The sequence below is a fragment of the Hirundo rustica genome, chromosome Z (genome assembly GCF_015227805.2).
Source record: "Hirundo rustica isolate bHirRus1 chromosome Z, bHirRus1.pri.v3, whole genome shotgun sequence".
Taxonomy (NCBI): Eukaryota; Metazoa; Chordata; class Aves; order Passeriformes; family Hirundinidae; genus Hirundo; species Hirundo rustica.
The window spans coordinates 46,322,983-46,349,169 of NC_053488.1; the positions used below are offsets into that span (position 1 = coordinate 46,322,983).

Sequence of the window (26,187 nt, forward strand, 5' to 3'; positions counted from 1 at the left end):
GGTATCTCATTGTGTGTGCAGTTTTAAGTGGGTGTCTGAGAGGACAAGAAGCTGTTCATGCTTGAATCTAATGACTTAAACTTTTTGTTCAGCTGGACTGTCTTGTTCTTAGGGCAGCAGTTCAAGCCAAACAGCATTTCCTACCTCATTAGTCCCTAGTTCTGTTTCTGAACACCGTGAAATTTGTGTGGCTATTTGTCACCTAAAACTCAGTTATTGGTTTAAAATAATGTTTGCCTTAGCCCAGGCAGCAAAGGTCAGTCTGTGTTGCTGTAAGGCTGTGCATGTGTTGTGTTTATTCGTTTTCAGTTTCTTTCGCTGGATATGTGAGGAAAAACTGAAACTTTGCCATAGCTTCTTCTGCTGATGTAATGTGATGCAGAATTCTCTGGGCAACACGTTTGCTATTTTGGTGGCTTTAAACACTTTCTCCCAATTTAAATTAAATGTCTACTTTTTCACCATTCTACTTACATGTAGTTGTATTATCTCTATCATACATTGGTTTTCTTTTTAAATTAAAGCTTAATTGCTTACCCATGTGTTCCAACTATGCAGTCATATTCCACTGGGGCAAATGTATTAACTTAGATATTATTAATGTTAAATGAATTTGTTTCATTTCCCACTCAAAATATGGGCTGAGGGAAGAGAGCTATGTCTTTCAAATGCCATCTTTCCCTATGATTAAGCCTATTTTCTCCTTTTTTTAAAAAAAGTTTGTCTTTGCTATTTGCAGTGATAAACATTGAATACTCTTTCTCCATTTAAATAAGCTTTCAGAAGCTGAATGAAGGCTAATGCTGCGTCTCCTTGCTGTGTCAGACAACATGTGATGGTCTATTGCATAAAATAAATCTACCTCTTTTTACCTAAAATTATTCTTAGATATAACTGTCTTGGTTTTGAAAGACAGTTTTCTGCCAGGGAAAGCTAGAGCTTCCCTTGGAATGCTTCCCTTCCCTCCAGATTATTATAATTTTGCAATTAGGGGCTTTCAGGCAAAGATATGGGAATAAGAGTAACAGTTCTTTACTAGGAATATTAAAAAAAAAAAGGAAAATACAAATTAAATAGTAAAAAAAAAAAAAAAAAAAAAAAAAATCCTGGAAAAAACCCTGACAGAGTCAGGGATACAACCTGGCACCCTGTTGGTCAGGGTGTTGGAAGCAGTCCAAATAAGTCCTCCTGGGGTAACAGATATAGTTCTGTGGAGTAGAGATGGTCCTGTAGAAAGTCCAGTGGTGGCGAGATGGGTCTGGTCTTCCTCCAGGCATCCAGGGGAAAAGAACGGATACCTGGTAGGCTTCAGTCTCAGTTTTTATCTAGCTAGGAACAGTTAGCTCCTCCCCCACTGGGTGGAGCATCTCACAATGGGATGATGGACTGTGTCATGTCATTGGTGGGCCCTAATGGTCCATTATCAGAAAAATGTTCCCCTGGAGGATGGAGTGGTGGTGAAAGAGATAAGAAACGGTGCCCCACCTGGTTTTAATGGCTGGGCCATTATCAGAAGGCATCCACCCCCCTACCCCTGGACTCACAAGAGATAAGGATAAAACATCTCCAAAAAACCAGTTTTCAACAGATGAAATAGAATACACATTTTTTGGTAACATAACCTAAGTCAATAACAAAGTACATTTTGCACAATAAATCAAGACTATTCGGAATATTGCAAACATCATTTGCTTAAGTATATTATCCCAATGCAGGTTTTATTTTGTGGACTATTTTTTATTTTGGAAACAAACCTGGTAGTCTAATAAATTTTATGAGTTATGTAAAAGTTGCGCTGAGTAAAATGTTTGAGAAAATTAAATTACATTTCTTCTTAAAATAAATATTCCTTTTGCATATTGACATTATGCAGATGATTATAATTGATGGCTAGTCCTTTGTTCTTAATTTTTTGCTTGTAGTATGGTGTATTAAGGTTAAATATGACTTGTCCAACATTTTAAACTAGGTGATTTAATTTGCACATATATCTTAAGGTGTTTTCTGTCAAATACCACTTTAGTTAGGATCAGCTGGACAGAGGCTTATAATTATTTGCTTTTGAACGAAAGTCAGGTTTCCATTTACTTCCCCAAACCCAACAACAGCTCACAAATAGCTTGTATGAAATAACTTCTTTCCACCTTCTCTGAGTTCAGCATCTTTCTTCATCTGCTTCTTTCCCTTTTTATCTTTTCTTAAGACTGCAAGGTGAAATGTATTAAAGGCTTCATTTTTCAGCCACTGCAATTAGCCTTTTTGACTTTGTTTAATCTTTTTTTTTTTTTTTTTTAATCTGTTGGTACCAGTGATGGGACCAGTCATGGCAGTGGCTTTGGGGCAGTTAGAACAAGAGCATGACTGCAGCATGTAAAATCGGTATTGCCTCCATCAGATAAGTGTCTGTGTAGTGCTAAAACCTTTAACTTCTGACATCTAATTAAAACCCTATCCCTTGTTGCTTCTTTTGGTGTACATTTTCTGATGTTATAAACGTAGTATGTGCTTTTTATGGTTTTTTTCTCTCACATGAAGGTAGAGTTTAGTTATCTCTAGCAGCGCTGAGAAATAGTGTTTCTTTGTGTCACTGGTCCGCTGAAGTACACTAAAGTCCTTAGGACTGCAGACACTTGGCGAACTCTGGGATAAGAGCTGGAGCAGGAGCCAACCAAGACAATGATAGAAAATATTATTTCTCTTTTCAGTAAAAATATTTGTGGCTTAACAGCGAGATTGAAGGAGATGATACTGTCAGCAGAGAGAAACTATTTTTTGTGTGTAAAAGCCACTGTCACAGATTACTTCCCCTTACAGGATGAACAGTGCAGACCTTTTGGCTTTAGCATTGTAGATTATTTTCCTAGAATACAGGTTGCAGTAGTTTAAAATGCAGTAACCCCCATTTTGTCACTTGTTTGATACATTTCATATCTCAGTAGTTCTAGGAGTAGTGAAAAAATCATTATTAGGAAACTTCAATGGCTATGATTTTATATTAGATTTAGATGGTGTTTTTATATTAGTGCATGGGGGGCATTTTTTGCTGTATGTTTTGGATGGTATTCAAGTCTGTTTTCATTTAGAGAGGTTTTTTTTGTTTTGTTCTGTCAAGCGTTGTGAGTGAGATAAGTGTAACTTGTTTCATGTGTTTATTTTTCACCTTTCAGCTGAGAGAGAATTACAGTTGCATTTTGCTCTGTTTGCAAATAATAAACTCAAATATGAACCAGGATCTCTCACTGTTCCGTCTTACCATCTTACCATTATCAGCCAGACTGATAATGTTCAGCTTTCGCAACTTAGGGTGAAAGTGTTCATTATTCTTTTGGCTGAATGCTGGACATTAAAAGCTCCTTGGGAACATCCTCTCAGGACAAACATTGATGTGATCAGACCTGTTGCTGTGAGTCTGAGTTTATCCAGTGGTGGAAAACACATTGCTTGGGGTTTGTTGTTTGGTATCTGAGGACTTGGTTTGTCCCTGCCTTTGCATGCCCGGTAGTTGTATAAACCAGTGTAAAATAAAGTGCTGCCATTCTGATTTAGAAGCCAGGTGGGGAGCTGGGTGTGGGTATTACAATTACAGTACTGTCTGTATTGTGATAATCCCTAAGCAATCACATTTTACCACAGATGCCTGTCACTTCCCTACTAGTAGCCATGGTAGGTAGAACTGTTTGTCTGACCCAGTCAGAGTCTTTTCCCAGAAAATGGTAAGATTGGGTTTGAAAGTTAGATTTTTGAGAAAATGGATTTTGGGGTGATTTTAGCTATTTCCTAATTTATATACTTTGAACTTTATATTTTAAAGTTTACTTAAAATCCAGTGTTTGGTGAAAGGATGGGTGTGACTGTTTCTGCATTTCAGTCATGGGGCATGAGACGAACAGACTCTTGATGTTACAGGTTTAGAACTAATAAGAGAAACAGCCATCATCACACAGTAGGCTGTGCTGGTGTAGACATACGGAAGTCCATTCATTTTTGTAGACTCATAGTAGCCCAGGGTGCAAAGCATGAGCTCTTACTGCATGTTTTCCATTTGGTCACACTGTCTGCTGCTCTCATGATTTGGTTTAAATACAAGCACTGCTTCCAGATAATATCTGGAAGTTACTTTGCCTGATAAGAAACAGGCATGCCAAGCTAACTACCTTGCCAGCCTAATATGTTTTTGGACACTCAGGTTTTTAAAAATGTAATAGTTGGCTTGGATTGAATGGACAAATCAACATCAGGATGGCTGTAAAAGAGATTTGTGTGTGTGCATTCACCTCATGGGAAAAGTTCACACCAGTGCATTTAATCCTGAGAGTACCTTATCCAGCCTAATGTAAACAACCAGGGAAACATCCAGGAATGAGATGTTTAAGATTTCTGCCTGTCTAAGGTATTTTTGAGATACCTATTGCCTTGGCAAGCAAGAAACAGTGATATATCTAACTTTTTGCAATGGGCTTCGTGTTTGGACAGTGTTTTTGGAGTCTGCTCTTTTATTTTAGGTAATTGTATCATGCAGAGATATAAGTTGGTAGAACAGTACTGTAGTCAGTAAAAGATAACACCAGGTGGAACATGCTTGGAGACAATCATTACAGTTTCTGTAAGTGTGGACAGAAAGCTCCTAACACCCTGAGGTGACGGGGTGCCTGCAAAATGGTAAGGATATTACCAAACATAGCAAACAAGCACTTCTGGAGATGCCTATTACTTTTATATCATCTGACCCTTGACTGTTTTTCTGGCAGTGTTTCACTATGATACGTTTTGGAGCACAAGTTTTTATTACTTCATTAAGTGACAAGGACTTTCTGCAACTTAATCAAAAACTGCCTCACAGAGGAATATATGAAGTGCTGAAATCAATTCCTCTGTTTGAAAAACTCACGTATTTGCTGATTTCTGCAGAAGACTGGCAAATCTAACCTGAAAGAGAACCAACTAATGAGCAGACAAAATGCCTTAGAAAATCTAAAGTATTAGTGTTGAGATAATGTCCAGTATGCCAAAAGGGTGGTATGGGAAGCTGAGGGAGATTGTGAAGAAGTCCTTTCTCTGAGACTGAGGAGAAAACCTACCATGCAAAATCTTTTCACAGCTTAAATTAAGACATCACATTTTTAGTTTAGCCATTCAAAATGGCTTGGGGTTTGTACCACTATATTAACAATACTGTGATGCTGTTGCTTGTGTCCAGAGTATATTGTATTATAATGTTCAATCTGTTTAATTATCTTCAATGAGCATGTTCAGAATCCTGTCCAGAGGATGTCTGTGTCAATAATGATACTGTTTTGTTGTTCTACTTGACATCTGTTTCTATAGATGACAACAGTTTTGTAAGAAATGACTGAAATTGCCAATTAGGTGGAAACACAATATGTGAACTGAAGGAAAATTACAGATTCATATTAATAGCGAAGCATGGAAATTGAAATCATAGCACCAGCAGGAACCAAACTGTATTCTCCTGACACCTTTATCCTCATTGTTGACTTAGCAGGGAATTTCCTTTTGTTGACAGTGGCAGAGTAGCCCTATGAGAACCACAGCTTCAGACCTCTCTGACTTATGTGGAAGAGTAATGAATGTGTTTCATGTTAGACCTTATTGTGCCCTGGTACAACTAGAAATGAGGAGAAGACACAAAGGTGTCATCCTTACACACCCTTAACAAGAAAAGCATGCACCGCATATCTTGTGTATCATTTTATCTCTCATGCTGCCCTGTAGGTGATTTTACTGAATAGGTGTGCAAACATTTATGCTACAGGACTCATCTGTTTTGGGCTGGTTTTTTTTTCCAGGTTCTAAGAACATGAGCCAGATTACAACAAATGGGGAAAATGAAGGAACTAGCAAAATTATTGCACCTTCTCCAGTGAAAAGGTATGTAAACCTGCAGTTTCTTTACAACTTTGAGGAGGTTGTACAACACATTAGATAGAGAACACATTTAGTAATCATTAGTGTCAGTTTATCCTGCCCTTGAGTTCATGACCATCTGATCATCTGCTCTCTGACAAAGGTCAGAGAGTGTTGCCAAGTAATTCTTTCTATAAAACGCTGATCTTCCAATCAATGAAGAACAGGGATTTCAGGTGACCCATGGTTTGAAAACCCATAAATCAGCATAAGTTAATGGGAAGGCAGACAGTCTCAGGTTTAAATAGGAAAAAAAAACAGGTAATGACCCAAAGGGTACTGATCATGGTAGTCCTGTGAAGTCCTATTAAGCTCTACCCTGGGAGATGTGGACTGGCTGTCAGAGCCCTCAGGACATGGGCCTTCTGTCTTTGAACAGGGGTGTGTGGGCGGGTAGCAGCATGGGCTGTCTCCCAACAGGTTTGTTAATCTTGCAATGATTGCCCATTACACTGTTCAAATTGTTATAAAAATCAGGAATGTTTGTTCCTGATCTGTAAGAGTAGTGAATTACAGGGCTCCTCTGGACTTGTGTGTTACGCTGTGTCTAATTTATCAATGCTGAAGTGCACATCTCTGGTTATTAAGCATATTTGAAAGGAAGAGGTAAGGCTCAGATTCAGAAAGGGTTGTATATCCCCACTCCTAATTTTAGGTGGAATTTATGTGCCTGAATCAGAAAAAGAGTGATCTGACAAAAGAATTAGTCAAAAACACAGCACTTCTCTTTAGTTACCTGAATAAATGTTTCTGCATGCTTGGCAATTCGGACAGTTCAGTTTCTTTCTTGACTGAGTAACCCTTAACTTGGCTCACCTATGCATTGAAGCTGTGAGGTTCACAAACTAGGTGTCCAGACTGACCTCTGAAAAAGGATCTAAAATATTTACAGCAAATACTTGGTGAATAGTGTTCTCTATTACCTAACATTTAGAGCAGCTGACTCCAGAAGAAAAGCTGAGTTAATTTGCTTTCTAATTTTGAGGGAAATTGAATCCACTATTCTAGCTCTTAGAAAATAATGCTAATCATGAGTTAAAAGAAAGTTTATGATTTTGTTACTTGGTCATGCTGAAGCTAAACCATTAAGTAGAATACAATACAGAGGTAAAAAAATACATTAAGGGAAGGCACAAAGAGGATGGATCCAGGCTCCTTCCAGTGGTGCCCAATGACAGGACCAGGCAGGCACACACTGAAACACAGGAAGTTCCCTCTGAACGTCAGGAAAAAATTTTTCCCTGTGCAGACGACTGAGCACTGGCAAAGGTTTTCCAGAAATGTGGTGGAGTCTCCATCCTTGGAGATAATTCCACAGCTGTCTGGGAATAGTTCTGGGCAACTGAATCTGGGTCACCTTGCTGGAGCAGGCAGCTGGACCAGATGACATCCAGAGGACCCTAACAACCTCACCATTATGTTGTTCTATGATTTGTTAGGAGAAAGAAAGAAAGAAAAAAACCCAAAATGTAACATTATTCCATAGTGCAGAGATTGTCATTTTGGGTGGCATGGGAGTCCTTCACTACAGAATTTTTAATAATGAGCTGTTAAAAAGAAAGGGATAGGCAGGTTTTATAGGAAGAACCAGAATAAGTGGCTCTCAATATGACAGCTTCAGGGTTTCTGAGTTTAGTTTCTTACCTTGACAGTTTAAAAGCAGTTCACAGGCAGATTCTTACTGCGTCATGTTTTAGACAGTGTTAGTCACTTCCAGGGGGAAAAAAAAAAAAAAAAAAAAAAAAAAAAAAAAAAAAAAAAAAAAAAAAAACCACACACCACAAACAAAACCCCACAAAAACAAAAACAAAAGAGTGTTGGAAATTGTTTTTCTATTTAGGATTTGATTTGTTTTTCTCTGTGTCCCTGTTCTGCACATGAAAAATGCCTTTTAGGTCTGCCAGGCTTTCATGTGAGGCAGCACTTACAGTTTGGAAGTTTGGTCCATCCTGTGTAATTCTTGCATTAGTTGTCAGTGATGCTTGCAGAACATCTTTCAGTAGTGTTCACAAGCTGAGTTTTCATATTTAACATTTTGTTCATTATTGAGATCTATAGTTAATCACTTCTGTGTAAAGTGGTATAAACTCAAATCATAAAAAAAACCCAATGAATTCTCACATGAAATTCAGATCCTAACTCTTTCAGATACTTTGAATGAACTCAGTACCTTTTGCAGCTGAATTCCTAGAGATACTGTTGGTATTTGAAGAGGTGCCATGCTCAAGCTTTCTGTCTGTAAAGTGTGTATCTGCTCCAAATGAATAATGACTTGGGAATTTAATGCAGTAAATTCACCTCCCATGTACTTTCTCTTTCTCTTTTTAGGATTTGAAAACAGTATTCACAGTTGTTTAAGTTCAACCTAGGTATTGTTCAGTAGTTCGTGTTGTGCAAGTCAATTCCTTTTTGCAATATGGGACAGAAATGTATTTATCTGAGTTACTTGCTCAGTCTGTAGTAAGCACATATTTTTAAGCCTGGAAATAGATTGCATGCACGTATGAGTCAATAATTAATGGGTGCAGTGTTAAGAAAATAATTTACCTGATAAGATGTAATTTAATTTCTTTTTCTGCTGACTTACTGTAGCTTTGCATTTTGTTCACTCTGTGAGAGTTAAATGATTAACTCAGTAACCTGTAGTAACCAAACACTGAGGTTAAAAGTGGATTAGTGAGTTAAGGAGCCATGATTCCTTTATAAAGCTCACCTCCTGCTCTGGGGAAAGAACTCACAGGTTTATCCTCCTCTCTGTAAGCAACTGTAAAGCTTTTATTTTTTCTGCTTGAGTTGCACTTTATAAATATATGAAGTATTAATGATTGTGTGGGGTTACTGTCAGTAATACTTCTTGATGACCTTAGCGGAAATCAATGTGGCTGCAGCATTCTGTCTCAGGTGAACTGCTTGTCCATGCAGGAAAAGAGCTCTAGAGATGGTTCTGCAGGAAAAGCTCTGCCCAGCCATTGGCACGGACAGGGGTGTGCTTCAGCTAAAAGCCATTCCCCAGCATTTAAAGTAGCAATTAACTGGAAGCTTTAATGGGTCAGAAGCTGTAAAACCTGACACTGTGAGAATGATAGGAATAAAGGAAGAATTGTAGCATACTGCTTTTTCCCTCCATTCCCATAGGTATGGTGGGAGACTGGTTACAAAGGCTGATATATCTCTCCGGCCAGGTGACTGTCCTGGTACTTTACCTTGCAGCAGTCAGTGAAGCAGGTCTTTCACAAAAAATGTCTTTCTGGCAAAAATAAAACCCAAGGCTCTACTGGGCGGGGTATGAGAAGGATATGCTCCACTGTGAACCTGTAAACTTGTGATCTGTCACGCTTTGAATAGTTTGCATTACCCCTGCCTTTAATGCTCCCATTTTAAAGTAGGTAATGTACAGCTGGAAAAATAGTAGAGAAATATGATAAGGATAATCTGAGGTATGTGGTGACTCCTGTACTGGGTTACATTAAGTAGTCTGTGGTTCTTTCACTTGAAAAAGAGATTAGGCAGTTACAAATGTGTAAAAAAAATTAAGGGATGGAGTTTTTTATTTGGAAGCCATAGTTCATAGCTGTTTGTTCTTCTTTATTTCTTTCTATAATCACAGGAACAGTCAGGAACAAGGGATGGAAGTTTTGAACCAAGTGGAAGTTTTGAAATAACATTAATTGGTTGTTTAAGTCATAGCCAGATACTGGAACATACTCCTACCAGGCACTATTTATAACAAAAGTAAAAATTGTTTGAAAGGAAGAAAGTTTCATTAAGAGCTTTTTCAAATAAAAATGAGGTAAAGCCTCTGATTCAATAATCTCTTAACTGCATATTATGGAAGACTATGAGATCATATTATATGTCTGCCCTGCTGTTAGACTTCTTGCTTAAGTCTGTTTTTGTTTATTTGGAGACAGGATTGCCTGTTTTTCTGACTCAGTGCTGTCACAATTACAAGCTAGCAGAGATGATTTTTTTCTTCCCCTTCTCCTTCCCCTTCCCCTTTCTCTTCCCCCTCCCCTTATGACTGCTCTTTTTAGGAGGGATTTTTCAACATAGCAGCTCTTTGCCCTCTTTCACATAACAAATAAGTAACTATATGCCAGGATGGGTCTCTCTAATGAGTGTATGCCTTTAAAATTAAATTTTAAGCATCAGCATAAAAGCAAATGTGATCTGTGTACAATGGGTTTTCTTTAAAAAATAAGTATATACATATGTATATATCTATACTCTTATTTAGCTTTAAAAAGATGAAAGATGAAAACAGTCCACAAACACAAAGAAGAAAAACAAGCGCTTCATGGGAGGAAAATGGCCCACAGAGGTAAGGCAAGACTTGATGTCGTAGGTATCGTGCAATGGTAAATATCATACCACAGCAGAAGGTTGAAGGTTAATATAATATATTAATGTGTTATTTGATTCATAAAATATATGTATGGCATGGAAGCAGATAGATTCTTTCATTGATAAATAAACAGTTAAAAACTAGGAAAGTATGTAGGAGGAGGTGGCCAGTGAATGAATATCAGCAGTGGCTTTCTACAGAGATCTGTACATAGACCTCTGATATTTAGTATATCTGTCAAAGAACTTGGAAAAGGGGTAATAAAGTTTGGTGATTATATGAAATTGTTTAGGATAGTGATAATTTTTTCTGTGAAGAGTGGCAGAAACACTCCTAAAGTGTGACTGATCAGTAGATTCTGTTAAGTCAAAAAAAGTGAAGAGAGGTACATGAGGACAAAAAAGTAGTCTTAGATTTCTGATGAATATGAAGTGCTGTGGAATTATGGTGGATAACAAAGAAAACGTCAGGTATGTTGCAGTCAGAAAAACAATTAGCAATTATTAGTAAAGCAAGAGAACAGCTCTATGTCATTATATAAATTGGTGGATCACATACGTACTTAATGAATTTTGGAAGGTGTTCTGATATCCTTATCTCAAGAAAAGGAGTAGGCTTTGAGAGGGGCAGCAAATGTTATCAAACATGTGAAAGGCTCTGCAGTAAATCTGTACTAGGAGCAAGGAATCTTCCTTCAGACTGTAAAAGAGGCAATTTCAGGGGATGGCATCTAGAAAATCACAAGTCGTACTGAGAAAAGAGAAAGCGATCTATTTTTCTAGCAAAAAGAACTAAGGATCTCCAGGTGAAGCTACTGAAGGTGGTTTAAAAGTGTTGATAAAGGCAATGAGTAGGGACTCATCATGAGTGGGAGACCTGTGGTCTTCCTGTGCAAGGAGGTAAATTCCTGGGGGAAGCTGGACGAATCATGGAACAAAAATCCTGAAGGGCTTCTGAAGACAGAGCTGAAGCAGCTGGCTCAGTAAGTCCCTTGGACTGGGCATGGTATGGGACTCAGGGAGCACTGGGGAGCTGTCTTCGGGGTTTTGCTTCCTGCATTTGGTTGTTTACAGCTGCTGTTGGAAACAGGCTACTAAACCAGACAGCATATAAAGTTTAATCCAGAATGGTCCCGTTTTTCTATTCAGATCAATACCTGATGTGTCATTTTGGGCACCCTGATGATTTACACCTTGTACTCCTGTAAACAGCAGTAGTTTTGAGAGTAAGAATGAAGCAAGTATTCTCTTGCTAGGACAGACCTTTCTTTGGTTATTTTTAGAAAAGTGGTGTCATCTTGTGTCTCCAGTGTTTCAGTTGCTCTCAGGACTGCAGGAGGTTTGATCTTGCAGAAGCCAAACAATGGTAGAATTTAATTTTTGCAAATCTGTTAATTCTAAAGCACTATGCAGGTTTAGACACATAAGTAGGCTGGATGTTGTACAGAGGCTTTCACAGCTCTTAATAATAATTCTCATTGAGATGAGCTGTGGGAACTTTTCACCTGTGCAGAGCAGTGATGTAATCATCTGTCTGCAGAAGCAGATGAAGAATGTATTCAATTTGAAGGTCAGAGGCTTTTAGGAAAGTGAAAAGAGAGCTGGAGCTTGGAACACCTCCACACCATTGGCAGAGGTTTGCATGGATAAACAGAAGAGAAATGGAGATAGAATCGTTTCATGTTCCCAAGCATCAGCTCTGTAATGAGGATGTATGTCGTGACAGAACATGGGAAGTTTTCATAGCTACATCTATGGAAAACATGAAGAATGCCTAGCTTTCAGTTGGATATGCCATACTAAAGCACAGAATTTTATTATGGTAAAAGAATATTAATAAACTAAAATCTATATTTTGTAAGCATGGAGTTGTTGGCAGTGCTAAGAGGTCTCTCTCCTACATTTCAAGGTTTAGTGTGAAAAATTTATTTCCAGAAAGCAGTACTATCTGCATTTACATAGAACACCCACTAACACCCAGAAAAACATGCATAGCCTAATATTCACCTGTGCGTGTATGTATGTGTGCATGAGTCTTTACATTTTTTGTAAGCTGAATCTCAGTTAGCTGGCCTAATTGCCCTGGAAATTCTAAAGCTGACTCTTTGCTCTTCCTTTTTTAACCTTAGTGGACTGTATAATTCTGCCAGTGACCGCAGTAAATCACCAAAGTTTCCTTACTCTTGCCGAAGGAACCCATCTGGTGGCAGTGAGAATGAGTCTGGGCAGCCAGTTCGGAGGAGGTAAGAGCCTCAGAATTAATTACTCTCAGCTTCTCTGTGTAGAAACTTGAGATCCTGTGTGCTCAGTGTTCAGCTCGTGGAGGCACAGCTGGGTCCTGGGAATGGGGGTATTCTAGGGGCCAGCTGTTAGTCAAAACCCCTGAGCAAGAATACCACAGCTATTCTTGAAAAGGAAGCTTTGTTCAGGTTGTTTGCTTGTGTGCTGTTGTGGAAAAATGACGTTAAAAATGTGAAAAGTTTCATTATTGGCACATGCAAGATTCCTTTAGTTACTGGAGCTCTTTTTGCCTGGTGAATGAAAGCAGTGATGGATTTGCTTGCTTAACAGTGAGCTTCCAAAGCAGTGTTATAACACATTTCTTTAACTGTCCCAAGGATTACACAAATGAGCCCTAAAGTTGTCTTCAACAATCTGGTATGTGAACCACTTTGCATTAGAGAGGATGCCAGCAAAAATACAACTGTGTGACACTTTCAATTGGTACAAGCTAAATTGAATGACCTAGAGGAGTAAAATAGAATGGGTAAAGATTCTGTGCTATGTGTCCTTGAGCATACCCAAAAAGCAAATTACAGGGATAGTTCTGAATAGGAATAAGAGTATTGTGAGACTGTGTGTCACCTGGGATGATTTGTCCCGCTGAGAAGCTGCTTTCATCGCTGGGGCACCCTGCCTGGTGCTGTGATCTCTTATGAAGTATAAACAGATACTGTGCCATATTCATTGCAGTCTTCCAGAACTGCCTTGGGAGCCAGCCCATGAGAGTAACATCTCTTTCTGACGGCTCTGAAAGGAGTACCTATTTGGCCTTCAAAGCCAGAGCTTGCAAAGGGGTCTCTGACAATGCAGATACATTGATGAGGAAATCTAATTTGATGTGGAGCTTTTATCCTTGTCAGGTTTCTGAACTGTTTCAGAAACCATTTATCTGCCATTAGCTGTCTGGGACAGGAGGGAAGAAACTCACCCATAGTGCATGCTTACTGACCTCAAATAAATCAGTATAACTCTTGGGCAATTGCATTATGTTTGTTTGGTCTGTTGGATAGAGTCCTTGTAGGTGTTAATACGTTTCATGAATGGGTTTTTCATGTTTTAACCTCAGCTAAGTCCCAGGCAGCCCCTCACTCACTCGCCCACCAGCAGGGTCAGGGTGAGATTGGAAGAGTAGGAGGTAGAAACTTTGTCCATTGACAAACAGTTTAATAGGGATAGCAAAAGCTGTGCACACAGGCAAAGCAAACCAAGGAATGAATTCCCTGCTTCCTCTGGATGGGCAGGTGTTCAGCCATTTCCAGCTCAGCAGTGCCCCATCACACTAATGGATACTTGGGAGGACAAACACCATCAATCCAAACATCCCCTCCTTCCTCTTCCCCCCACTTTATACACTGAGCCTGATGTCACAATGTCTGGATTGTCCCTTTGGTCAGTTTGGGTCACCTCTCCTGACTGTGTCCCCTCCCAGCATCCCATGTACCCCCGGTCTCCTTCCAAGTGTGACCTTGGCTCTGTGCAATCCCTGCTCAGCAATAACAAAAGCGTGTCTATATTATCAGCCCTATGTTCAGCACAACCCCAAAACACAGCCCCATGCCTGCCACTGTGAAGAAAACTAACTCTACTGCAGACAAAACCAGTACAGATTTTCTGATACATTGCTAGCTTAGTTCTCAGGACTCATTTGGCTTTGTAAAAACAAAGGAGTAGGGGTGTGCAATGCAAAACTTTCCCATATCAAGAAAAGAAAAGTGTTTGTGCACCGTGCAGCAGGAATTTTTTTTTTATCATCTGGGATTTGCACTGGGCTGATCTAGTCAGTGGACAGACAGTCATGCCAATAGCAAGTTTTCTCTTGGATTACCACATGAACAAAATGTTTTTAAAAGTCTTATCTCATATGTGAGGCTGTGAAGACTGACAATAGTAGGTAGATTTTAACTTAATTGTGCCTTCCTGAGTCTTGGTTTTATTCATGCACTTTCCTTTTCCAACTGTTAATAGCAATAGCTTGCTGTTTATGCACTCTTTACTGGAGTTAAGAGGAAGCCATGAGGCTCTATGTTGGAAACAGTAGGAAAAACCAAAGGCCAGGACACTTAATTTTGCAAGTCAGGGGTTTGCAATGAGAGCTTGAATGGAGTCATTCCTTCAAACTTACTGTAAAGGTTTAAACTGAAAGGTTTAAAACAAATACACGCCCTGTTTTCTCTACCTATCATCATACTGAAAAAAAAAATCTATCAAAAAACTAAAACACAGTGGGGTTTTTAATGGGTAGTTCTGTATATTTGTATTAAGTAATTCTATGAAATTTCATTAAAACTTCCTTAATGTCGCAGGAAAAATCAAAACAGTGGTGAAGATTCAGATTTAAAGCAAAGGAGAAGGTAAATATACGATCTATAGCAGCTATGAAATGATACTCGTATCATTTTTATCCGTATTGTATTTTAGTTCACTGCATCTCCTTGTTTTGTTCCTTCTCCCTCATCTTCCTAAATGCATAAAAGGTTTGTTGTGTTACGACCTTTTAATTTTTTATTTCTTACCTTTTGTGAAAATGCTCTGTGGTGCAGCCTAATCACGGCAGAGTCTTGCAGCACATTGTTACTACCCCATGTTAGAATCAGCTTGTGAAATTTCCTAACGGCTTATTTGCAACTTGAAAGTCAGTTCCAGAAGTTTTATCTTTTGGATTTGGAATCTGCAGATTTTTTTTTATTTCTCCAGCCTCCCTACCCACTTTTAATTAATCTGTTTTGCATGCAAGTGTGCTATCATCTGAGATGAATTATCCTGCCAGAGGTAAGGGCAAAGGCATATGTATCTCCTGATGGTGCTCTTGCTGTCTTGCACATTTTTTGTTGATTTTTCCTTAAGCTTCTGCTCCCTGTCCCTATCTCCCATTTCAGTCTTGATGAGTTGTCACATTTCAAATAAAATGCAGGTGTGAATTTGGGTGTGCCCTTCAACAACTTCAGCTTTCTACAGATTTTTGCCACATCTGCTTGTCTGACTGTTTAGGGCTTCTCCTCACTCTTGTGCTCTTGTTTGCACTGCTGGAATAAGGACAGTGGAGTGCATTTCAGTATCAGAGGCTCCTGGAGCTTGGGAAGGAGAGGAGGTATTCCCAGTATCTGAATCACTGCCGCAGCACAGGAAAGGAGCTCTGGCAGAGATGCAAACATCTCAGAACAATCACAAAAAGCCAGAGAAAGTGCTCACATACTTTATACTTACTATAAGATAACAGAATAATTTTTGGAAGGATGTTAGCATTACAAGCTGCCCGTAGTAGTCCTGTGATAGATGTCCAGCAAATAAAACTGAGAGGATTTAGTTAAGTATCTCAGGTGGAAAGCCTCAGTGCTCAGAAGGGATCTCTTCCCATATGCTTGTTGTTGTACGTTGCAAAAAACCTTCTCCACTTCCTCACAATTTGGCTCGTTTTAATCAGAAAAACACTGTGCCAGAATGTGAGCTTTCCTCAGCCCTCAAAGCCCTCTCCTAGGCAGTATTTGTTGTGTCTCTTGTAAAACTTTCCTGTTCATTATGCCTGATTATATAGGTATTCCACCTGCAAAATATCAAATATATTGCATGATGAGGAAAACAGGGAAATAAAGGACAAAAGTTACCTTGAAATTGTCAGAGATCAGGATGATCTCATGTGTTCTTGCACCTGATTTAGGAAACTATCTTTTTTTTCACCCATATTTGGTATTTTATCCAGTTCAGTAAAATATAATATTTAATATTCAGTGAAAGATAATATTCTGACAACAAGCATGAACAGCTGCCACTCAGCTGACAGCTCAGGAGCCCTTCTGTGTCCCCACAAGTGCTTTCATGACAGAGAACACAAGGTAATTCAGTGTGCAAGATCCAAAAGGTGGATTGGATTTCCATTCCTGAAAAGTTAGAGAAAGACTTGAGTTTGATCAGACTGCACGTTTTATCTTGTACTTTGCCTACCATGCTGTGATTTTTGGCTGTTTTGGTACCTTATGAGATAAATTACTTAAATCACAGTAAGAAACTTCTTGTCATACTGAAAGATGTAGAAGAATGACCTGGAAGTGTGAAAGAACAGTGTTTGTAAAATGACTCATTAATGTTGATGTTAGTGGTATATTTATTAAACATCTGATAAGACTGGGGTGGAGAAAGGTATACTTTTGGCTGTGTAAGGTCTGCTGCAGTTCTAGAACGTTTATTGCTCTTAACTCTTTCATTGTGCTTGTGTGACTCTTTTTGACACCATCTTTTAATCTTCCTTCTTCCTTTGGGGTTACAGTTTTCTATAGTAATACACATATTTTTTATCCCCACTTTGAGCTTCACCCAGAAAAGTGTATTTTTAGCTGGCAACATGGATAACCTGGTTTTAAATTATGAACATGAAGTTCGGGGATGAGGATGTCACTGAAACTGCGCAAAAAATCCAAACCCCCTCCAACAACATTTTCAGTATTAGAGAATGAAGGCATTACTTTATTCTGGCCAGGATGTTGTTCTGACCAGGATGTGCAACAGAAATTATTTCATCCACATGTAACCTGGGTGTGCAAGGAAATAATTCCATGACACGTACATTTTACCAGATTTTTCACTAACTTTATGCAGTTGAAACCCATAGAGATTCATTGGTTCAATGTTCATTCGTTCCACGTTAAGTAGTTCTTAGTATTTGGTTTTCTATAGCATAGGAGTTTGTTCACTTCTGATGCTAATTTGGTCCTCATTCTTACATCTTCTTTCCCACACCAGGTGTCTCTAACCATGCCAGGGTTGATGTTTAGAGTTGATGGTTGTTAATGGTCATTGACGGTCATTATCTTTTGTGTATCTTCTGTGTTACTCCACTCCCAGTCTGTTGAGATGTTAAATTCATCATGCCCTGACTAGTGGAACAATGCCCTGAAAAAAACTTCAATTCCCATCCCCAGAGGTAATAGGTAACAAACCTGGCTAAAGCTATTTAAAAAAACAAAACCAAACCAAACCAAAAAACCAAAAAAAAAAAAAACAAAAAAAAAAAACCAAAAAAAAAAAAAAAAAAAAAAAAAAAAAACAAAACACCACACCCAAAAAACCAAAACCAAAAAACCCAAAAACCACAAACCAAAAAAACTTGGTATCTTTTCCAGCAGGGAGATGCTTCTTCTCTTAGTGAAATTTCACTTTGCCAGATTTATTCCTTTCAGGCAAGCTGGGTTGAACTGATTTTCCTAGACTTTAGCTGTCATACTATTCTAAGACACGTTTGTTTGAATGGGAGCTATTTGGGCTAATGATTTCCTAATTTAGGAGAGAAGGGAGAACAGACTGTGTGGACTGAGGCATTTAAATGCTGAGCAATTTGCTGAAGGCAACTCTAATTCACTCATATTGGAGAATTTCATGGAGCTCTCAGATGTGTCAGAATGACATCTGTAACAGTGTCTTGATTATTTAGTGGTAGTCCTCTAGAAAGCAGTGATGTGTGCCTGACCAGATAGAACAGCTCCATGCTGCATCTGTGCTGATGATCCCTGGCAACAATCTTCTCTCATCCTGTTTGGGGTCTTCTCCCTAAATCATTAAAACATACAGTGAGTAGGTGCTAGTCAGCAACTTCTACCTTGTCATGAAATACTTCCCTGTACCTGTTACTTAGACCTAAGGAACTGCTTTCTCTCCTTGGCTTGTTTGAGGTGTAGTTTAACAAATCCGTCCTCTTACAAATGTCAGCTATCAAAGAAAAAAAGATAGTCCAGGAGGCATACAAAAATATGTATCTCTACCAACATCATCAGGAGTTTTCCCCTTATAGCTCCTATTTCATGGCCAAAGACCTCAGAAGAAAAATGCTGTTTTCCAGTGTAGCGAAACCATCACTGATTCCAACTGCATACAGCCTATATCCTTGTAGACCACCTCCTGTTAATATCAGTCTGCTTTCCTCATTAATCAGCTGTGCTGTCAGTATAGCAGAGAAACACTTCGGTCTTCGAGGGCATTCATGGAATCACAGAAACATTCAGGTTGGGAAGGACCTTTTTCAGATCACCAAATCCAACCATCCCAAGACCTTCCTCACACTAAAGAATGAATAATCCAAATCAAATTTTGATCCGAATGTGAGTCATTAGACCCTAGTCAGTGGTACAGTGGCAGCGTGCTGGTTTCTAGGACCAAAGCCCTGACAGCTGGTCTGTCTGCTCCAAAATGCAATCACAGGTTTAAGGGTCTCAGCTGGTAGAGAGGAGTTTGCCTATAGGTAGTGCAGCCTTCTTTTTTCCATGAAAGAGCGTCAGAATCCTGGTGCTACTGGTGTTTCTTCCATGCTGTCTAACATTCCCTTCAGACAAGCTGGGTTGAGCTTATTTTCCTAGACTTTCACTGTCCTATTCTTCTAACACATTTTTGTTGGAGTGGGAGATATTTGAACTAATGATTTTCTAATTTAGGAGAGAAAGGAGAACAGACTCCATAGACTGAGGACTTACGAACTTACAGGATGGTAGTTGAGGAGAATAGAAAATATAGATCTGTGAGCATTTTGTTTCACCTGCAAACCCAGAATTCTGTGTTATTTCTGTTGAGTGTGCCACAATGTGCAAGAAGAAAAGAGCCATACAGATTAGAGATGAGACATTTCACATGTCCAAGAAACACATAGATGTGGCATATACAAAAAGCATGCTGAACGATAAAATAATACAAATTAAAAAAAAAAAAAAAGAGACAGTGAAATTATTCAAAATGAAAATAACATTCACCTGATACTACACTCTGGGTATGCTACTTTTGAAGCAGTTCATCCCAATCAATTAATGAGAAAAAAGATAATAAGACTTTGGAGGTGTAGACAAGCACTCTGGAATAATTTAATTGTGATTTTCTGAATAATGTCTTTGCAGTGTTGTTCTTTCCTCATTTAGCACTGCAATAATTTTGGTGTTAGTAGATAAATTCATCCTGAGATGTTGCTTTTCTCTTTTCCAGGTCACGGTCCCGCTGTAACACCAGCAGTGGCACTGAATCCGAAAATTCCAACAGAGCGCATCGGAAGAAGAGAAACAGGTGACAATATATTAAATATTTTACACAAGAAGATATGAAACAGAAAAATGGAGATGGACTTCTCTCAGATAAACCTAGTAAAAAGGAATTTAACATTTTATGTGTATAGAGTCCTCCCAAGGCAGCTAAAGACTTTCTCAATAAGAAGAGTGATAATTGCCACAATACTTTATTGTAGTTGCATCCAATGAATGCTTGCCCTCCTTTTGCTTGGGAAGAGCTCAGTAATGAACCACAAGATCAAATACAGGCCACACTTAGAAAAGACTTGCAATATAAATGCAAATAAAGTGGATAATATCTTGATTATATTCTCAGCATATACTTTTACCTCACAAATTCAAGTGCAGATTTTTTCAAGAAGAAAATAAGCTGTTGAGAAGTACAAATGTTTTTAGTGGATATGAATCTCAATGTTGTTTTTAAATTCATGTATATAATTGTATAAACATTTTGTTTTCCAAAATGTCAGGTATGGGCCCAAACCCAAAGTGTGTACAACATAAAGTTTTAATAGGACAGCAATAGATCATATCAAGCGATACTAACAAGTCCTGTAATATATATTCTGTTTTTCTTGTTTCTGGTATGAAAAAGATGGCATAACTACTGATTTCCTGTAAATTCCTCTCAAAGCTGTATATATTATGTTGCACTGGAGGTAACAACATCCTAGAGGTATTTCTGAAAATATACTTCTTAAAAGTACCTAGAATTTCCTCATATTGCATAAACACAGTGCAAGAGAAATGTAATTAGACAAAAGAGGAACTGGTTAAAGGCAAAGTTTCTAAGTTACTGTCTGCATGAGCTACCGTAATTTTTTCATGTTTTATATTCAGTGATGAATTATTTCCAGATCTCTGGAAACTCTTAGAAATAATTGCATGCTAGATAGTGCTGCAGGAGTATGCAGTATAATTACATCCTCAGAATGACTAACAGTAAAGAAATGACTAACAATTAAAGAAATGTTAAAAAATCATTGTGACACTCACATGGGGTGGCATAAAGCACATCTGAGACATAAGATTTCTTTGAAGTTTACCTAAATTAGAGCACAGTCTTGTAAGGTACTTGGCTAACAACCTAGTGTGCATGGAAGGTTTGTTTTCCAGCTGAAGTTTAAATGACATGCTGAGTGTAGTTTCAGTGATCAGCAGTAAATGGTATTTTGTATCCCTTTCTTCCAGAATACTCTTGCCAGGTTTTTTCCCTCCTGTGAAACTCCTTGTGCAAGGAGCTCCACAAGCAAGTGAAAGAAATTAGAGACTGACCACAAGAATGTTTTTAAGAACTCCTGGCAATATAAAGACTGAATTGTAAGAAGTATTAAGTACTACTTATCATTTTGGGAAGAACAAAAGGGCCTTTACCAACCCTTCCTCACCTCATGGGAAAAAAAAAAAATCAATTTTGGGGAGTTGTTTGTAAGTTTTTCACATTTTCAGAAGTGTAAGATACAGCAAAAATGTTAGTTTTTCAGCATCTCTTGTTCTTAGGTGATCACTTGAAATCCAACCAGATAAGAAATCATTATCAGTGTTATATTAAACAAGTACTAAATGAGCTGGAAGTCCAAGACTTGTTCCTTGTGAGCAGGTGCAGGAAAATGACCAGTCATAATGGATTTCTGCATTTTGTTATCTGCCACAGCAGGAACATAACAAGCTGAAAGGTCAGAGGCACTAAGTAGCTTTCCTGTTTTCAGAGATGAGCCAGCCCTAGCAGGGTTAAATAGAACATTATGATGAGGCTTACAACTGCTGTTTCTCAAGTTTCTGCTGTTTAGACTAATACAATTTATTTCTCAGTACAATAATCAGATCCCTGACACAAGCAGAAACAAAATTGCTTTATTTTATTGCAATAAAGTGAGTGAGTATTCACATTAACGTAGAAATCTGCTTCTGGTTGTAGTAGAGTAGAATATATTATTCACATGCCAAGAGATCACTGTGACCTATTTTCAGAAGAAAATTAATTATCCAAGAAAACTGTAAATGTCGATGAGAGTGTCTGAAAATAGAACACTAGAAAAATCTTAGGGAAAATCTTATTACCTGATCTCAGTCTTTGAGGTTTTGCTCCATTATATGAACGTTTTCTCCTAAGCAGATGTTCATATGAAAGTGAAGAAGAATCTGTGATGAGCATATTTCAATCACAGAAGAAATGCATTTGCATTTCCAATCCAGTGGTCAAAATTTCTTGTATAGATAAAAACATATTAAAGAAGCAGACAATGTGTACTGAAGCATAGTTTGCTTCCTGACTACACCTAGAAGATGCATCTGATTAGAGTCAGAGAGTGACTGAATGGTTGAGGCTGGCAGAGACCTCTGGGTGCCACCTGGTCCAGCCACTGCTCCAGCAGGGCCACCATGAGCCAGGTGTCTGGACAATTCCCGTGCAGCTTTTCACTGTCTCCAGGGATGGAGATGCCATCACCTCTCTGGGTAACCTGTGCCAGTGAGCAGTGAAAAAAATGAAAACTGCAATGGGCTTTCAGTACAAGGGCAACAGTTTTTATTGAAAAGTACCTTTAAATAGAAATTTAGGATTTGAGCTAAACTTCTTTCAGACTTTTTTTTTAAATTTTATTTTATTTTTTTCACCAAAAAGCTAAAAATTTGCCCCAAAATGATTAGAATTTGAATATTGCATTCAAATAATGTATTTCATGTAGAGATTGCAGTACCGTGATCATATTTTATCTTGTTAAATGTGAGCATAATACCTTTCTTTTAAGCTGCAAAATGTATGTTTTGTTTCTTTGTGTCTCCATGTAGTAGTTCTGCTCTAGTGCAACAATACTTAAAGTGTGCTGACACTGCTTGTTTTCATAGCTACAATGCTAACTTTATATATATAGATTTTTGGTATTTTTTGTGCAAATGAATGCTGTGTGTGGGAGGCAGTTGGTGGTGTCTATACCATATGGGATGATTGCTCTTGCACAAATTGGACTATTTGGGATGAAAAATCACAAGTCATTACTTGTTGCTGTGTGTCCTTCTGCTAAATCCTTAGATAGAAGTTAATACCTGTCAGCAGATGACAGATTTAAAGAGATTTGCTTAGAAATCAAAACCTGACGTTGCAGTCTTCTCCAGATGTTTCATGCCATTTGGTAGAATTGTGGATGTTTACCAGTAGCTGGGGATTGAGTTCAAAATTCATTATGCATGTGTGAGAAGATCTGATTAAAGGAAAAGCAGAAGCCTGTGTAGCTGCCTGGTTTAGCCTGATACAATTCAAAACTCAAAGAGAAAAATACATCTGAAGTGAAGAGCAGCAGCAACATACTTTGCATTGCCTGCATCTCCAGTGTAATCCCTTTATCTCTGTTGGCTTCTTTGTTTTACCTGTCAGTCTGGTTTCTCCAGTATGCCAGTCATACCATCTAATCAGACAATCCACGCTTGGGTGATATTTTCTCGGGATTTTTTGAAATCCCTGCTGAATTTTAAATTCACTTCTGTAATCAAGCGTTTGCTCCACCACCTTAGCACTTCATCCCAGCAGTCAAATGTGCAACCTCTAAACTGTGGAACTTTGGTCAAACACTGCCTGGCTGCCTGGAGGGCTGTGGCATTGTGGAATTACTGCAGCCTGCTAACAGATGTGCTGAGTTTACAGGATTTTTATATTTGTCTCTATCCATAATGCATTCCATTAATGAATTAATGGATTTTAAAGAAACCAAATTTAAAAAAGAAATAAAAGGCGCAGCATGTCATTTAGATCCACACAAGCCATGACAGGGACCAAAGCCTCAGGAGATAGTGCAGAAGGAGTGCCATGGAGATCTGCATGCATCCTGAGCTTTTCTACAGGTTAGGATGGAAGGATGATTCTTCGGAGTGGGGACTCACCAAGGGGATTTTTCCCTGGATCCTAGGAAGGTGCATGCTGCAGTGAAGTACTTGTGAAAGTTTGTAATAGTAGAACCTTGTATCATGATGTGGGTCTCCTATTTGGTGCAGATGAGATAGAGTGGAATATGTAAACAGGGAAAAAATTCCAGATGTTTGGCTTGGGCTGGAAAGAAGAATTCAAGTTGTGGGTCTGTTCTTAAAGGCATGGATTGTTACATTTTTGGCTCCTACTGTTTCTAAATAACAAATCAGCGAGTTTCCTTTTATATAGTTCTTACACTTAAATGTAGTTTGGGAGCATTAGTTAAAATTTAGCAAGATGAAAGTTTAAGTACAGCAATTGCAGGAGCTAGATTTTGGGGGCAGGGGGAATACCCTGTTGCTTCTCAGAGCCCTCAGACTAAACTCTTGGTACTCTTTCACAGATTACGGCAAGAGAATGATATGGTTGACCTGGCTCCTCAGTGGGAAGCTGTGCTGCGGCGGCAGAAGGGTAAAACCCAAGCTGATCCAAACTACCGACGATCCAGGCATCGATCTCGATCGTATGTAACATATGCTTGCACCCTTTGATGTATAAATTAGGGCTGTTGAATCATGTTAAAGAGCAGGTGGAGTGTCTCTGGTGTGGTGGTGGCCCTCAGTGCTGAGAAACACAGCTTTTCACATGGTATACGCCCAATAAAAAAGGTCCTAGAGGAAGCAAAGAAATGAAAAGTTCTGAAGATTTTGGAAGGTTTCTCATTTTCTTTTGCTATTCTTTTAGTTATTCATGTGTTTCTCCTTTTTATCACACTCTACAGTTAAAAAACAAAACAAAACAAAAAAAACCCCACAAAACCAAACCAACCCACAATGAAATAAGCCCAAACTAATTTTTGAAAAAAAAAAAATTAGTAAAAGACATTTAACTGTTAATATGTAGTACATTATAAGAGAACGTATTTAATTTCGTTTGGCTCAGCTGTTTGTTTACTTGACTGGATACAGACCAGAAGAAAAAGAAACATAATTCCACAGGTCATGGTTGTGACTTATTAATGAAATATGGGTATCGACCTAGTATCGATACCCAACTGTGATGGACAAAAACTCCCAAACAGTTTAAAGTTAGAAAGTGTATGTTTATTATAGCCAGGCAGCATGCGGGATAGCTCCCTAATACATGCTGCGAAATTCACAGGTAATTACAAAGCCTTTTATTTATAAAAGTGTTGAGTACCCCAAATACAAATGCATATTCATACACCCGTCACCTCCCATTTCTCGCTCTGTATGCTAATTGGCAAAAAGGCTATTAAGCATGCATACTCTATTTCCTAAAATGAGTCGGGGGTCTGTTCTGGGGAGGGGTCACCAAAAATGAGGAAGTAAGATGAGTCTTGCTTGTCCTGACCTTTCTACCTTTTCAATGCATTCAATTATAAATGAATCCTTGGTAGAACTTACAGTTTCCCGGGTTGAATGGGTTCTTTAAGCAGGAAGTCTGCAGTTATCTTGTATCTTATTTACTACATTTTGTTTTTTTTGTTACAAGCACAGCTACATAAACATAAAGCTGACAAGCAATGAGTTACTAAATCCGAGACAGCTTATCTAAGATCCAGCTTCTATTAACTGCAAGCAAAGCTTATCTACCTACTTCAGCTAACTCAGCAACTATTATCTTAATTTTCCTAAAATTCCTAATTCTTCAAATTTAATGTCTCAGTTGTTTTGGTTTTAAATGCTGTCAAATGGTGATTTCAACTTTCCTATTTAAAAATTGATACAAAACCTTAAATTTAGTAGAGCAGATAATTATTTCATAGCAAGTCCATTTTTGCATTTGTAACTAGAGCTTCCCTTTGGATATGTGAAGTAGTGGCTGAAATGCTTGTTACTGTGCTTGGCACAGTGCATTTCATTTGTTTGATAATGAGTAATATTAATCATTCATGGTGGCAAGGTGGTGTCTCCTTGGTCTTGGGAATAAAAGTGTTTGACAGGAATTTGACCTTTCTTTCTCCTCAAGGAATCAGCAAATGAAGAGAGCTCCCAATTCTAGTTCCAGAGGGTTTATTTTCAAGAGTTCATGTAAAACATCTGTGTAGCCAAAGGGCTTTTTCTAATTAAGCAGAATGGCCATAAAGTTCCACAGCTATTTAAATTTACCATTTGTTAATCAAACTGAAATATTAATAAGGGTGCAGATGCAGGCACAAAAAATAATGTAGACCTTATTAATGTGTAGAGCTGTTCCAGGTTGTGCAAACAAAATAAAAAATAAACAACCCCCCTCATGAGATTCATCACTTACTGAGCATTCCCATTATATTTTTTGTGTATTAGAGAAACTGATTAGCATGCAAATTGTACAGAAGGTATATTGATCCAGATACTGAGATAGGACAATCTGAGTCCTATATATCAAAACTGTGAGTTCTAAAGAAATTCACAGTTAAAAGATGAAAACAAAGTAAAAAGGGGATTGTGACCTGGCTTTAAAGATTAAACAGAATTTCTTTGTTGTGGGCTCTTAAGAACCATACAAACAATCCCAGTATGGTAACACTACTTAAACAGATGGAAAATAACTAACTGCAGGATGTGAAGTCTAAGAGCAGTTTGCTTTGAGGCATCATTGTATTTAGCCATTTTTTTTTCCCCCATGGGATGCCATACTGCTAAATTGGTATTGTACAGCAAAGTTTTTATTATTAGTGTAATTGCAGGGATGGAA

At 38.3% G+C, this 26,187-nt stretch overlaps 1 protein-coding gene across 3 annotated transcripts in view; it reads left to right on the plus strand.

The window, feature by feature from the left end:
- The window catches only part of EPB41L4A (erythrocyte membrane protein band 4.1 like 4A), a 133,987-nt gene that overhangs the window by 97,444 nt on the left and 10,356 nt on the right, over positions 1-26,187 (plus strand). For 2 of the 3 annotated variants that reach the window (XM_040090862.1, XM_040090863.1), the window contains exons 14-19: positions 5,808-5,889; positions 10,163-10,246; positions 12,399-12,512; positions 14,856-14,903; positions 19,507-19,584; positions 23,891-24,010. In XM_040090862.1, coding sequence (XP_039946796.1) covers positions 5,808-5,889; positions 10,163-10,246; positions 12,399-12,512; positions 14,856-14,903; positions 19,507-19,584; positions 23,891-24,010 — 526 coding nt within the window. The remainder of the gene's footprint in view (positions 1-5,807; positions 5,890-10,162; positions 10,247-12,398; positions 12,513-14,855; positions 14,904-19,506; positions 19,585-23,890; positions 24,011-26,187) is intronic. The other variant, XM_040090864.1, reaches the window with a different exon arrangement.